A 14144-nucleotide genomic window follows, 5' to 3' on the forward strand; every position below is an offset into this window, starting at 1 on the left:
TTCTTATAACTGCTAGTAATTCGTATTACCAAGAAAAAACATCATTCATTATCAGCCATCAAGCCGCGAAAAAATCGTACAAATCATAAGATCATCGAATCCCAACCTTGCAAAAATCTCGACTGCTCATCAGTTCATGCGTTTTGACCATAGATCCTCGCAGATATGTTCATATCGCATCATTCGTAAACATCATGACAAAGGAATGACAAAATAAAATCAAAGAGAAAAAAAAAGAAACACATCGTAAAGAGAAGCCATTGACACAATGGAGCCGTTAAACGTAATCGGCCCGCCGGCGGCTGGAACTACGATGACGCTGAGAAGAGGAGTGGCCGCGTCTGCTGCTGTGGCTTCTCCGACGTACGACAGTCTCCTTGGTGACGACCTCGCGGTTGCGGTGGAGGAAGAGGGCGATCAGCGCGGTCCAGAGGAAGAACACGGCCTCCATGATCCCCATGGCGAAGGAGGACTTGAGCATGGCGCATGTCTTGTTGATATGCAGCGTGTAGCCCTTCTCGGACCCGTAGTACCCGAACGGCCCCAGCGAGATGTACACCGAGCCGCCATCCCAGTGTGTGCAGTCGGAGTGGGCGATGAAACGCAGCTGCCAAACGCCCGCAACGAACGCGCCGAAGAACAACAGGTCGACGAAGGCGACAAAGATCGCGGACCGCTTCGTTGTCGACAGCCGGATGAGGGTGTCCAGCGCCCAGAAGGCGGCGACCACACTGACGATGAAGAGAACAAGGATGAACGCCGGTGTCAGCTCGTTTGCTTTGAGATATCCATTGACAAAATAGGCCTATTTCATTATCGCTCACAGTCAGCATTCCTAGTCACTAGTTTATAGTTATCTGACAGAAAGCTTGCGCAGCGATCTACATACCAGCATTCCAATGATTGGGATCAAGAAGACGATCTCCACGATCCGGTTGAAGATAAAGAACAAGCTGCCGAGCATCTTGACGGTTGTTCGTGTATTCTGCTGCTCGAGCGGTTGACCTTTGAAATAGTATCGTCCGAGTTATTGGTGTCGGTATACTTTGATCCCAAACAAACAGTCGACGTTCTATCGTAGAGAATGTACCGCCACGTGGTCAGGCTAGATTATTTCGCGATTCTTTTCAGATGATTTCTGCAGTCCACGCAAGCAAGTGACGGAGTAGTAATTATCGGGTAAATGTTGCGGCCCCAGGCAGCGCACGAGGGAGGCCAGAGCAAGAATCCACAGACGCACGTAGTAATAAGAGGGAAGAGTAGGAGAAGCAAAAAAAGAATCAAGGGGCCAGGTTTAAGGGCAAGGGGAAAACGAAAAAAAAAGTGGACGTCGCTGCAGGCCCTTGAATGCGATGCAATGCGAAAATGGGAGGAGGCTGGGCGAGTCGGTCCTTGCGGGGTGGCTGGGAAACCATTTGTCTATCACCAGCTGATGGGAATGATTCGATGTACGTCACTTGCCATGTGCGCAAGTGATAATCTGGAGGGACTCCGTAATTAATGATAGGCTGTTTCTTTCAGATAGAAAAAGAAAAGTGAATGATATGCAGGGTCTTGGAGACGTGTGTAGTAATATGCTGCTTTTGCATCTACTCCATGGAGTAAACAAGGGACCCTGGATATTGATGCCTTAGGCATGGATTTCAATGTTCTAGAAATCGTTCGATAAAAAAAAATGAAAATGAAATAAAATAAAATAAGAATAAAGATGATTGTTGCTGTCATAACCCGTGTGGCTAATCTTGAGATCTATCCAAATGAGCAGGGCAAAGGATTCGCTTTCATCTATGGTAAAAATTCCACCGTCACTAGCAAAGCATTAATGAACTTTCAAGGCTGGTTGGCGGAAGGGGTGGTCAAAGATCGCCCCGGTAGAGACTGAGGCTGGGCCGGGTAGGTCGTATCTTCATACTGTGGTAATTCAGAGGCGGCTCCGGGATTTTGAGTCGCGGTGTACCTGTGATGCATCTCGAAATCATCCACGACATCCTCACTAGAGGAGGACCAATGATCATCGTCTCCACGAAGTCGACGGTTATATGCGTTCGAAGATGAGAAGGGGGTTTCTTCTTCTGAAGGGTGCAGTAAAGGAGGACTGTGGAAAAGGCCCAATTGCGATGGCACACCTTCCTCTGGCACTCTACTTCCTTGGACACCATCAGGAGTATTGATATGCTCGTCCTCGGTATTGTGCAGGGCAACAGTGCTCTCATTGTACTCGTTATAGCGGGCAGCAGCGGGCGGTAATGGCTCGGTGGCCCAGCTCCGGATCGGATACGCCCGGCCCTTTTTCCAGGCCTCCGTGACGGGCGGGAAGTACTGGCGATAGGACATGCAGGCGCATGCAATTCCAAGGAGAGAGCCAGATATGACGTCAAACGGATGATGCCTTGCGTCCATAATGCGTGTCACCGCTATCAGCGTGGCTGCTAAAATGGGGATTGTGACGACCAATGTCTTCCAGGTCTCCCCTCGCTTGTCCATCACATGGAACTTGCCGGTGAGCCACAGCGACAGGTAGAACAATCCGGCGAATGAAGCTATACATCGTTAATGAGGCTGGTAGATTCGGAATTGTAAAATGCCGAGCTTACAGCTGCTGTGGCCTAAGCAGAATGTTAGTCGACTTGGAAGACAAGAAAAGAAAAAAAGAGCTTGCCGAAGTCGGAATCATACCGGACGGCCATGAACGAAACCCATCCTTCATAATCGCTTGGTCGGTCTGTTTGCAGATGGTAGAATTGGACAAGCCATAAGGCATTTGATCCTCGCTTCCGGTCAACGGCTGACAACGATCGATAAAGTCCGGTCTGGGTTTCCCACAGGCATTCTTCAACACTTGGGTGATGATGAACGCGAGAGCCTGGGATAGTAACAGGCCTAACACGCCGCAGTTCAACTCCCACAGTCTATCTTTCCACCGGTAGGGTCCCGTCAGCTTCCGCTTCCGGGAAACCGGGTCCTGTGGCTTGTGGTGCGAGAATAAGCCATCAATCAAAAGGGTATAGACGGTGATGATGGCTATGGGAGCGGCGCCGGAGATGCACAGGGCCAGAAAGATGGGGACCCGCTCGTGGACTGCATACGGGTATTGGAGAGAAATATTGCGCAGGGAAAAGTGTTGATGGAAAGGTTCGACGCTGTCAAGGATCCAGAATCCAACGATACAGCCACTAGGGTCCTGATCAGCGCCATAAACGGTGTATATATGTAGCTAAATATACAAAAGCAGGATCCCATGAAGAGCGAGAAGGATGAGTAACGCACATTAGGATTATGTAGTCCGCAAGGTATCTGCAGCAGAATATATATTAGAAACGGGGAATATTGCGGGCAAAGGCGAATCGCTCACGAGATTACAACGCGAGGCCGAAGTCTTCGCTTGGAAAAGGGCAATTTGGAGGGAAGGCGATCCATGTTGTGAGGATTACCTTCTGGTACTGTTGAAAGATGGAGGAGGTACGCTGGTGGATGATGTAAGCGGCCGTTTTATTGACTATTTAGGCACCACAGTTTCTGAACCTTTATCTGATTGGCATTCGACAGTTGTACAAGGGAATATAAATAAAAGACCTCGTGGGATGTTTTGTTTCAAATTTCATTACAACAATCATATTCAAGGAGTGTAAGCATGAAGTATATAAGCAGAAGACATAAGTATTCATATTCATTGCATCCTTCACCTATTGGCCAAACTTGACTGGCACAGAAGAGAAGAACCGTTATTATTAATATCATAAAAGATTCAATAGTGGGAGTTTCATTCCAGTCAGCGTATACAACTGAAAGACACTGTACTGCCCAGTCCACGAATCATCGATCTGTCCCTATATTTAGCAGACAGTAATGTACAAGCCGATACTGCATGTGCTGTTAGCTACTATTGTTTCTTGAAAAAAATTTTTTTTTTTTTCGCGGTTTGAATACTTACGGAGACGGGTTGTAATCCTGGAAGTAGTTCAGGTCTGTGGTACCAGCATTCTTCAGCTCGTAGCCGACTGTCTCGCCAGCGGGGCACGAGAAGGTAGCGATCAGATAAGAGTTGCCAGGCGCCACGGTGAAAACACCGTAGTCAGTCTTGATGGCAGGGGCGTTGTCGTAGTCGGTGGAGCTGGTGGCAGGAGACTCCAAAAGACCAAAGTTGATCTCGCCGTTGCCGCTAAAGGTGTAGGATGAGGTCTCAAGATCCGCCTGCTCGGGGAAGAGGAAAATGAGAGAGCAGGTCTTGCCGGAGTCCGAGGATGGAATATCAAAGTTGAAGAGCGAAGAAACGGTCGAAGACACTGTACCATAGTACGAGGTACCGGCAGCATCTTTGGGCTTGGCCGAATCAATAGGGATGATTAGGTGAGGGAACTCCCAGGTGCCACTCAGATCAGTCGGGCAGCTAGCCGATGCGGACGAGGTAGTGGACGTTTTGGGAGAGCTGGTGGTAGTCTCCACCGTGGTAGTCTTCGCTGTGGTAGTCTTCGCTGTAGTAGGCGCAACAGATGTCGTAGTGGTCTCAGGAGGCGGCGCCTCAGTTGTACTGAGTGTAGAAGTCGTCGTAGGCTTTGTAGCTGAAGCAGTAGTGGTCTTGACGCTGGTGGTCTCCGGGGGAGGAGCAGCTGAGGTTGTGCACTCTGCACTCATAGTGACAGTGACAGTAACCGTAGCGGTCTCGACCGTGGTCTTCGAAGCACACGTAGAGCAAGAGTCCGCACTCAGGGTGATATCAACACAGCTCGAGAGAGCGGAGCTGTCAGTGGTGTAGATGTTGCGCTCATTGTCATCTCCGGTTTCGCAGGCGATAAACTTAGTACTACCATTATACTCGAGCTCTCCTTCTGAGCTGATTGAGAAACCCGTGGTAGGGGAAGCTCCCTCATCACACTGGAACTGAGTAGTCGGGGCTACAAGGAAACCCCAGTCAGCAGTGAGCCTGGTATAGATTCAAAGCCTCAAGAAGAGCACTCACGAGTCAGGATGCAACCGCGGCCACTGCTATCGGTTATTTTGCCATCACTGATGCAGTACTCTGCAGCAGAAAGGCCACCGCCAATGCGGTTCTGTCCGTCACTAAGCTGACCAACAGTGCCTGACGCGCCGCCAGATGCGGTCAGGTGGAAACAGCAGCTATCTCCTCTGCTGACCAGTGCGTTAGCACCAGCAGCCAAAGCTGCAACGGTGACGAAAGTCTTCATGATAAGAATGATCAGAGAAGCGAATGATGGTGACGAGAAAGCGAGTGTGCTTGTGTCTGGTGAAAGACAGGAAATCCCAAACCCCTTGAAACCTTTGTACTTGATATGGTTTTTTCCTGCGATTCGGTAGAACTGCTCAATCCAGAGAACGGTGCACCGTATTTATATCAACCAGGTGGGGTACACAAGACGTCAGAATCGTTTTCTATACCATTGCTGAATATAGAAACACGAAGACCTAGAACTTTTCTCGGTTCTCATAGAAACGAGCTCCATAGCAAACAGAGGTGGGCCAATATTCCCCGCGCAGGTAAGTCAATGCAGCCATCTGGGCGACCCGGATACATCACGCCGTGGAATGCATGTCTCGAATCTCAAGGCGTCCTAGTGGTCAACGTCATAACAAAAGAATCTGCGCGAGTATTATCGAGTCATCGACAATAGTGAGTGGATAGGTTCCACAATCATTGCCTCAAGGAACTACCATGCTGGCCAGTGCACAGAGCAGTGCATGCTCTGGTGGGACCAAGACACTCGTTACAAAGAGAGAGAGCGAAGGTCAACAGGCATGGGACCGAGCTTTCCAAGTCATCACAAACAAGAAGCTTCAAGGCATGGATCCATCATCCCAGTCAGCCGGATATCCTCTGAGTGGCAGTCCAAGCTTCTTTCTATGGGTCTATGAAAAGAGGGGTACATTTCGGAACAGACACGTCCTCGGACCACGAAGAGACAGGCAACGGTTGGCCGAATCATCGTTGACTCTTTCACTGGCCGAACCAAGGAGTGTCGACAAGGCACACTTCCCTATTCTGAAAATTGTCAGCAATAGAGATCTTCACATTCTAGATTACACTGGAGACAGCCAAGGACCTGCCACAACAGTCATGAGGATGTTCTGGAATCACCTCGCCCTGGTGGTTTGAATCAAACCTCTTGGCAGGTCGTATGGTTAGGCATCATCAACATAATATCCGAGGCAAGAACTAACTGGTCAGATGTTCGCACAAGCTATTGATTTGGGGCGCAGTAGCGGTTGTGATTTTCTGGGGATTGTACTACGGACAAGAGGGGAAGAGAGACAAAGGGAAGGTCAGTCAGTGGCAGACGTCTATATCCTAGTGGAGAGTCCCCCGCCGAATGATGTCAAGCAACCTAAGACAAACTTCCACCAGCTACGATCAACAGACCTCGACTCTGGTCTAATATGATATAGTGCGGTCTGTCGATTGGATAAGCTACGTCAGATCCTTGATTCTATGAATAATGCGAGTTATCCGATAAATAACCTCCGACCAAGCCGCTGGAACAACACCACGCAACCCACCCAGTGAACACAGCATGAGAGGAAGGCAAAAGGGAAACTCAGACAACTGCACACCTGTCTCGGCTCAAGTTACCTGAGTTATAACGATCCCCGATCAGATTGGGTGTTGGGATGGATGGCAACAGGGCTTGCACTAGTGAAATGCTATACCAAGCAGCTGACCTCGAGATTCAAAGGTACCTTAGGTAACCAGATGTTGTAACTGTGTCGAAATCCGTACGCAATCCCTTTTCCTTTCGCTCATCAAGGAGTAACCGAGAGCGAGAGGTTGGCTGGGGCGGAGCAATGGTGAACCTTGGATGCACTGTTTCTAAGGATAGCTCTGCAAGTAAAGTCAATTGGGTGACACATTGTACTGCTTACTCGGACGGTTTTTGTGCGGCAAGTTTTCGCAGCTGACATGAATTGCTGCCTGGCACGGAGTAAATGAAAATATAGAACATTGAGGATTTGAAAAAACAAAATACTACCTATTGAAACCCTGCATTGATTCGCAGTCAAAATTGCGGTTAAATTGTCATGCCTGGAGGAAAGGCTTCGAGGCCTTCAGTCTTCAGTTACATGGACTGAGAGACCCTGATAATGCAGAACCCTTTCTACTCCGTAGGATTGTAGGTAATACCGTGTGAAAATCGCTTATAACCAGAGTAGGAAACATGGTATAACAAAATTGCCTCTGGTAAGAAACCATATGCGGCATACTATTGTACAGGATGTAGAAAGTCGGCTTAGATCTTGCCTCCGGTGATTTGCTCTCCCAGCTTCTTGACTCTGCCCTGGATAAGATCCCACCGGGAGGCCTCATTCCTCTTCGACTCGGTGAGCATGGACTGCACCGTGGGCGGCACGCCCAGGTTCCAGACATTATCTCCTTGCTGGTGGTCGTTGCGCCAGGCCTCGTTCTCGCCCTCGGGGAACACGCGATCAATCTCGGCGGCCAGCTGGGTTTCGGTGGTAATGAAGTTTCGCGCATTCATGTACAGAGAGTGCAGATTCTCTTTCCTCTCAGATTCCTTTCTCTCGTAGAAGGCCTTGGTGCGAGCCTGGGACATCGCCAGTCGGCTCTCCCGGTCGGGATCAGGGAGAATAGACATACGATGAGGAAGCATATCTTGGATCACCGACGGCCGACTCAAACGCTCATCCTCCCGTTCCGGTTGTGCCAGAATACGCTCCCGGTGCTTCTGCTTGGCCACACCCCGCCGAAAATTTTCGCTGTCCGTCTTGAATTTCCGCTGGTATAACTCCCCCAAACCTTCCTGGAGATTCCTCCTTCTCGTGTCCGCTAGCCGGCGCCTCCATTCAATCTGCGCGGCATGCGGGCCGCTCGCATCCACCGGTCCCCTTTTAGAGGGAGCTTTTGCGGTGTCGGCCACATATGCCGGTGTGGCCTTGTCAGGTCGGCGAGCTGGGAACAACTCTCGCGGGACGGGGAGAGTACCCTTAACGCGTGGCTTCGGAGACAGACCAGTCTGCACAGGTCGTGGTACATAGATGTAATAAGGAGACTCTGGTCCGATACGACGCCCGGAGGATGAGCTGAAGCCGCGGACCTGCGCTCTGGCAGCCCGGCACGTCCAGGAGAGAGACATGGTGAATGTTGGCCTCCAATCGCTGGTTCAAGAGGCAAGGAAAGTCGGGAATTATGAGAAAGAAACGATATACAGAGCTCCGATCAAATAAATATCCAGCCCACAACTGGAAGACAACGACGACGAGATGGCAATCGAGTGTAACTTCCTCTTCGTTGGTGCCAGCCGCGTCTGTTTGATGGACGAAGCGATTTTCTTACGCCTGGTCCGTGCGCCCTCCAAGGCGCTAAGCAGAAACCATTTCCGCCCACGGCAAAAAAAAAATTTCGGCGTCTTTTTCTTCTTCTTCTTCTTCTTCTCTCTTTCTCTTCTTCGCGCTCTGCCAATTCTACTTCTTTGTGTCTAGTCTAGCCTTCGGACCTGCCCCAAAAATAGTACTGTTTTGGACTGAGACACAAAAGTAGAATTCAAAATGGGCACAGGAAAGAAGGAAGCCGCTCGTAGAGAGCGTCAAGGGAAGGTTGGAGATGGCATGGGGAACGTGAGAACAAAGGGTGAAAACTTTTACAGGTATGTTTTGAAATAGCTTTTACTTTTCAAAAAGTTTTTCTCTAGTGAGAATGTGATGCTGATTTTTGCAGAGATGCGAAGAAAGTCAAGCATCTGAATATGTTCAAGGATGGCAAGGCTCAACGCAACGCATCTGGAAAGATCACCAAGGCTGCGTCCTACCAGTCTCGAGATATTCCTAATGCTCGGATTGAACCCAACCGGAAATGGTTCGGGAACACCAGAGTCATCTCGCAGGAGGCTCTGTCTTCCTTTCGCGAGGCGGTCGCTGAACGTGCCAAGGATCCGTACCAAGTTTTGCTGAAAACAAACAAGCTTCCCATGAGCCTGATCAGAGACGGTCCTGGCGTGAATGGCTTGAAACAGCATGAGGCAAAGATTGCCGTCGAGACTGCTCCGTTCAGCGACACCTTTGGGCCGAAGGCGCAGAGAAAGCGTGTCAAGCTGGGTGTCTCCAACCTAGAGGATCTCGCTGGAGAATCGGTTAAGATGCACGATTCCTACATCGAGAAGAACGACCACACAACACATGATGACGGCACTCTCGTTGTCAATGGTGATGACGTTGCTCAGGAAGACAATACCACTCTCACCACTGCCCGAGAGTCTATTTTCTCCAAGGGACAGAGCAAGCGTATCTGGAACGAACTTTACAAGGTCATTGACTCTTCGGATGTTGTGATCCATGTTCTGGATGCCCGCGATCCCGACGGTACTCGGTGCAGGGGTATTGAAAAGTACATTCGCGAAGAAGCACCTCACAAGCACTTGATCTTTGTCCTCAACAAATGTGATCTCGTACCAACGAGTGTGGCTGTAAGTTCCTTGTCTATTTCCTCATCTTTCAAGCCGCTTCCCCCTTCCCTTCTCTCGTCCTGTCTTTTCTTTCCCTATGTGTTCTGTTTTGCTTGCCTCCCCTCCCCATTCCATTGCTAAGTCAAGGCTTCTTCCTACGACTCTGTCGTGTTTTCAATGGAGGTTTTGTCTGTTACAGCTTTGGTAGATTAACACTAGCCCGCGCCGACCTTCTTTCTGAAGCTAGGCTGACGTGCTTTCGTTTTGAAGGCGCGTCGTTAAGGGCCAAGTCGCGCTTTGTTTTTGAGTTGAGATTTGCTTCGCCTATTATGGGCACTCTTATAGCAGTTCTCTTAGTAACATCTCACACATCCTTTCATTTCATCACTCATTGATTGTCAATGACTAGTTGCTAACTCTGCAAACTAGGCTTCTTGGGTACGACATCTATCCAAAGATCACCCTACTCTCGCATTCCACGCTTCCATCAACAACTCGTTCGGCAAAGGTTCTCTTATTGCTCTGCTCCGCCAATTCTCGATCCTGCACTCTGATCGGAAGCAAATTTCAGTGGGTTTCATTGGCTACCCCAACACTGGAAAATCATCCATTATCAACACTCTTCGAAAGAAGAAGGTTTGCAATGTTGCTCCTATTCCTGGTGAGACCAAGGTTTGGCAGTATATTACTCTGATGAAGAGAATCTATCTCATCGATTGTCCTGGTGTCGTCCCGCCCAACCCCAATGACACTGAACAAGATATCTTGCTTCGTGGTGTCGTTCGCATTGAGAACGTGCACAACCCGGAGCAGTACATTCCCGCTATCCTTAACAAGGTTCAGCCGAAGCATCTGGAGCGTACCTATGAGATCAAGGCCACTGATCCTATTGACTTCTTGAGTATCCTTGCTCGGAAGGGAGGCAGATTGCTTCGCGGCGGAGAGCCTGATCTGGACGGTGTTGCCAAAATGGTCATCAACGACTTCCTGCGAGGCAAGATTCCTTGGTTCACCCCTCCCCCTAAGAGTGGTGAAACTACCGAAGACGAGAAGATTGAAGGGCGCGAAGGCAGGCTGGGCGAGATGAGTCGCAAGCGCAAGCTCGATGAACTGGTCCCGGAATCTGCTACTGCAGCCGACGATTCCTCAGATAGTCGCGAAGGATCTGATTTCGAAGGCTTTGAGGAATCAGATGATGATGACAACGATTCCATTGCCCAAATCGAAGTCTCCGATGATGAGAGTGGTGAAGAGAACGACTGAAAAAAGTCGACTGTCCCTCTCCACACTATTAGTACTTGGAAACACCAAGTCCCGTCCGCAGAAAATTAGCGGTCAATCCACAAGCGGTGACAAGAATCGTTGCTCGTCAGCCAAAGACGTGTTGGCTGCCCGAACTCACCCGCTGCAGTTGACCCACTGCCATTAACAGCAACGGTACCCCTGCTACCGTTAACGCGGTCAAGCTCGACAAGAGCCCTGAACCTGCGACTTACCAGGGCACACAGTCCAGTCCAGTCTCCCCACGACATTTCGTTGGGCGTACACGTACGACACGGTCCGTTTAGATGGGTGGAATTGATGGAATTGATGCCCTGTCCCTAGCTAGACATACACATGAACTGTGTCTTAGTAATAAGACAGCTAGTAAGTTGAGTAACGTGTTCAATTGTACAATGCGACTGTAATAAAATGCCTTCTTTTCTGGTATTGGTAGTTATTTCAAAGTCAACCAACTGTAGTTTGTTGTTGTCTGACGTCAGCGAACGAAAATAGCTTCAACACTGCTCACGTGGTCTAGATTCCGAGGGACTTGACCTGCCGAATCCACAAATGTTGGGCCTCGTTGTTTCCCTTCAAGTTGCAGATCTTCAACCGCCCCATCAACCTGGCTCATCAGTAGCCTTTAAAATGACCCGTCGGACGCACATCCTTATCCACTGACGGGACATGCACGACACCCGCCACTATCATGGCGGAAGATGGCATGTCCATGATCCCTTACCATGGGTCCTCGAATCTCGACGTTGTGCTGTATGTGTGACTGCTGTGCCGCTCTACTTCATAATTGTCATTATTTCTATATCACTAACAAGTTTTAACCTTGTAGTCGACACAATGATTCGGTCGTCGTCCTCGACCGTGACTCCCAGCAACTCGCCCTTCGGAATGCGGCTAGTAGCGACAATGGCATTGAGCTGACCGATTGTCCATACTGTCATCGTCCTATCCGAGGTGGAAGTCAAGATCGAGATACCCACCATGCGAGTGCTAGCACGCAGCCTGAGTTCGTTAATCCAGAGTACTTCCGCCTGCTTCACAACAGCCTGCCCAGCTCCGCGGACTCGTCCGGTCCGCCATCTCCTCGTCGTCGCCTTGTTCAACCGGCTCTTGCCGGACCAACAAGCGACCCAGAGTATACACACGGACGAACCAACTCCACTCAGGGGATATCATCTGCGGCTTTCAGTCCAAACTATTTCAAGAAGTTCTTCGTGGAGGAGGCTGAGCTGGGTAGAGGAGGCAAGGGAGTGGTTCTGCTGGTGAAGCATGTGCTGGACGGGGTGCCGCTAGGCCACTATGCTTGCAAGCGTGTGCCAGTTGGCGATGATCACGAGTGGTTGGAGAAAGTACTAATTGAGGTGCAACTGTTGCAACATCTATCCCACCAGAACCTGGTGTCTTACCGACATGTGTGGCTAGAAAACGCAAAAATCAGTACCTTCGGCCCGAGCGTTCCATGTGCCTTTATTCTACAACAATACTGCAATGCTGGGGATTTGCACAACTACATCTGTGGATCTATGCAGACCTCAACTACCACCCAGCAGCTAAAAGAACGGTTGAGGAGGAAGTCGAAAGGCGAACCAGAACCGACCATCAACCTTGCAGGGCCCCGCCGGCTGAACTTTGAAGAGATATATTCTTTTTTCCGTGATATCACATCCGGGCTGCGTCACCTGCATGTGAATGGTTATATTCATCGGGATCTCAAGCCTAGCAACTGTCTACTTCATGAAACCGGCGATGGACTACGAGTGCTGGTCAGCGATTTCGGTGAGGTTCAGTTCCAAGACGCCATGCGCAAATCAACAGGCGCTACCGGTACGGTGTCGTATTGTGCGCCTGAGGTCCTGAAGCGTGACTATCCGGGCGGACCCTTTGGCAACTTCACTTTCAAGTCGGATATCTTTTCACTCGGTATGATTTTGTATTTTCTTTGTTTTGCAGAACTGCCTTATCGCAACGCCGACATCATAAATGAAGAGAAAGAGGATCTAGATCAGCTCCGTGAAGAGATCAGCCAGTGGGGTGGCTTTGATGATGCACGAAGAATGCGCCCAGATCTTCCCGAGAAGCTCTACACATTTCTCAAGAGATTATTGTCCGTCGACCCCAACCGACGGCCATCTGCGGATGAAGTCTTGAACGGGATTCAAGCTGGGGTCAATGGAGGAGAACATTTCCGTTTCAAAAGGGCAAGTTCAGCAGGGCCAGATCTACACCCGAGCTCTCGAATCCGGCCTGTCGACAGCCCGATGCCAGCGTCTCCAGCCCCATCCGTTCCGCGAACATCTCTTTCCCCGGTAAAAAACATGTCGCGGAATTTAGCCGTGCGACGGGGATCAGTGTTCGACTCGGAAGATATCCGGCCAAGCCAGAACACTGTGTCGGATACTGATTCTGAGTCAAGTTCTGTCACAAGCCCAGAGAGAGACTTGATAATCCGTCCAAGGTTCTCCCCTCCACCGCCTCTATCTTCTAATCAAGCCCAAGCTCCCGAGCCAGACCATGAGTCTAAGCGCGAGTGTGACGAAGATGTTCATGTTCACACGCCTCAACTACTCCCACCTCCTCCATCTCGACGCTCTTTCCTGCATATTCAATTCCCTTGTATGTCGATCACAACAGCCGGATGGCAGCTTTCATCGCCATTCATCCAACTCGTCCTGTTCCTTTTCAAGGTTGTGTCTGTCTTTCAGCCATGCTCACCTCTGGCCGTCAATCCATGGGTGTTTTACCCGTTATTGATGCTGGCGGCGGTGAATCTCTGGACGGGAAGCGTCAAATTCCAGATCATCTCAATGGTTGTACATCTTGCCACCATCGCTGTAAGTGCTCGGCTTGGCGCCTTATGTATCTGGTACTCTACAACTGCTACGGTATTTGGTCTCTGAGCTTCCAGCTTCGATGACCATGTTTCCCTCTTTGATCGTCAAAAGTGCTGTATTTTCGAGTGTACTTCTCCCTCTCATTTAGAGGTTTTGTTTGCATATCCTGTTTTCATGAGCAAGCATGTGATACGATTTATGTGTTATGTTATGTTGATTTCACCTACACGGAAGCATATGATGATTAGGTTTGATAATCTGGGTGGTAATCAATACCTAGCATTATTAATAAAGATATTGAATTTCTCCTCACACTTTTACTTCTAGTCCTTCTAAATGATGAGTAATATTAGACGCAAGTCTCCTTTCCTGGGCCTTTGAAAAATTGATATCTGCTTAGATGAAATATCTGTCGGGGGCGAAACGTAACCACATCTCCATGGAAGTCAATCAAACAGAAGAAATAAGTACTCAATCTTCAGGAAGAAAATGAGCACAATACGTCTCATGAATGAATGGCAAGGTAAAATGCAGTCAGAGAGCCCCCGTTTCTTGATCTTGGACTTGCAGCGTTTGATTGTACGTGGAATGCTTCGAGTAGCATTTGCATAATCAGAGTTCACTA

At 49.4% G+C, this 14144-nt stretch overlaps 5 protein-coding genes across 5 annotated transcripts; 2 read left to right on the plus strand and 3 right to left on the minus strand.

Annotated features, from left to right (window-relative positions):
• Positions 1-277: 277 nt before the first annotated feature.
• On the minus strand, positions 278-964 carry ASPZODRAFT_18100 (hypothetical protein; the record flags this gene model as incomplete). The annotated part of the gene is made up of 2 exons (XM_022727156.1): positions 278-805; positions 890-964. 2 exons carry the CDS (start codon positions 962-964, stop codon positions 278-280), a joined length of 603 nt encoding a protein of 200 aa, XP_022579032.1.
• An 866-nt stretch (positions 965-1830) lies between these two features.
• Positions 1831-5183, minus strand: ASPZODRAFT_153460 (hypothetical protein; the record flags this gene model as incomplete). Its single annotated transcript, XM_022725975.1, has 4 exons — positions 1831-2540; positions 2677-3173; positions 3932-4892; positions 4958-5183. 4 exons carry the CDS (start codon positions 5181-5183, stop codon positions 1831-1833), a joined length of 2394 nt encoding a protein of 797 aa, XP_022579033.1.
• Positions 5184-7238: 2055 nt separating this feature from the next.
• Positions 7239-8102, minus strand: ASPZODRAFT_71179 (hypothetical protein; the record flags this gene model as incomplete). The annotated part of the gene is made up of 1 exon (XM_022729729.1): positions 7239-8102. One exon carries the CDS (start codon positions 8100-8102, stop codon positions 7239-7241), a length of 864 nt encoding a protein of 287 aa, XP_022579034.1.
• A 400-nt stretch (positions 8103-8502) lies between these two features.
• ASPZODRAFT_134603 (hypothetical protein) lies at positions 8503-11109 on the plus strand. Its single transcript, XM_022723575.1, has 3 exons — positions 8503-8611; positions 8683-9428; positions 9837-11109. Exons 1-3 carry the CDS (start codon positions 8515-8517, stop codon positions 10668-10670), a joined length of 1677 nt encoding a protein of 558 aa, XP_022579035.1. The 5' UTR covers positions 8503-8514; the 3' UTR covers positions 10671-11109.
• Positions 11110-11379: 270 nt separating this feature from the next.
• On the plus strand, positions 11380-13585 carry ASPZODRAFT_71092 (hypothetical protein; the record flags this gene model as incomplete). The annotated part of the gene is made up of 2 exons (XM_022729721.1): positions 11380-11441; positions 11518-13585. The coding sequence occupies 2 exons, from the start codon at positions 11380-11382 to the stop codon at positions 13583-13585; spliced, it is 2130 nt and encodes a 709-aa protein (XP_022579036.1).
• Positions 13586-14144: the final 559 nt, after the last annotated feature.

Source organism: Penicilliopsis zonata (assembly GCF_001890105.1).
Source record: "Penicilliopsis zonata CBS 506.65 unplaced genomic scaffold ASPZOscaffold_13, whole genome shotgun sequence".
Lineage (NCBI taxonomy): Eukaryota > Fungi > Ascomycota > Eurotiomycetes > Eurotiales > Aspergillaceae > Penicilliopsis > Penicilliopsis zonata.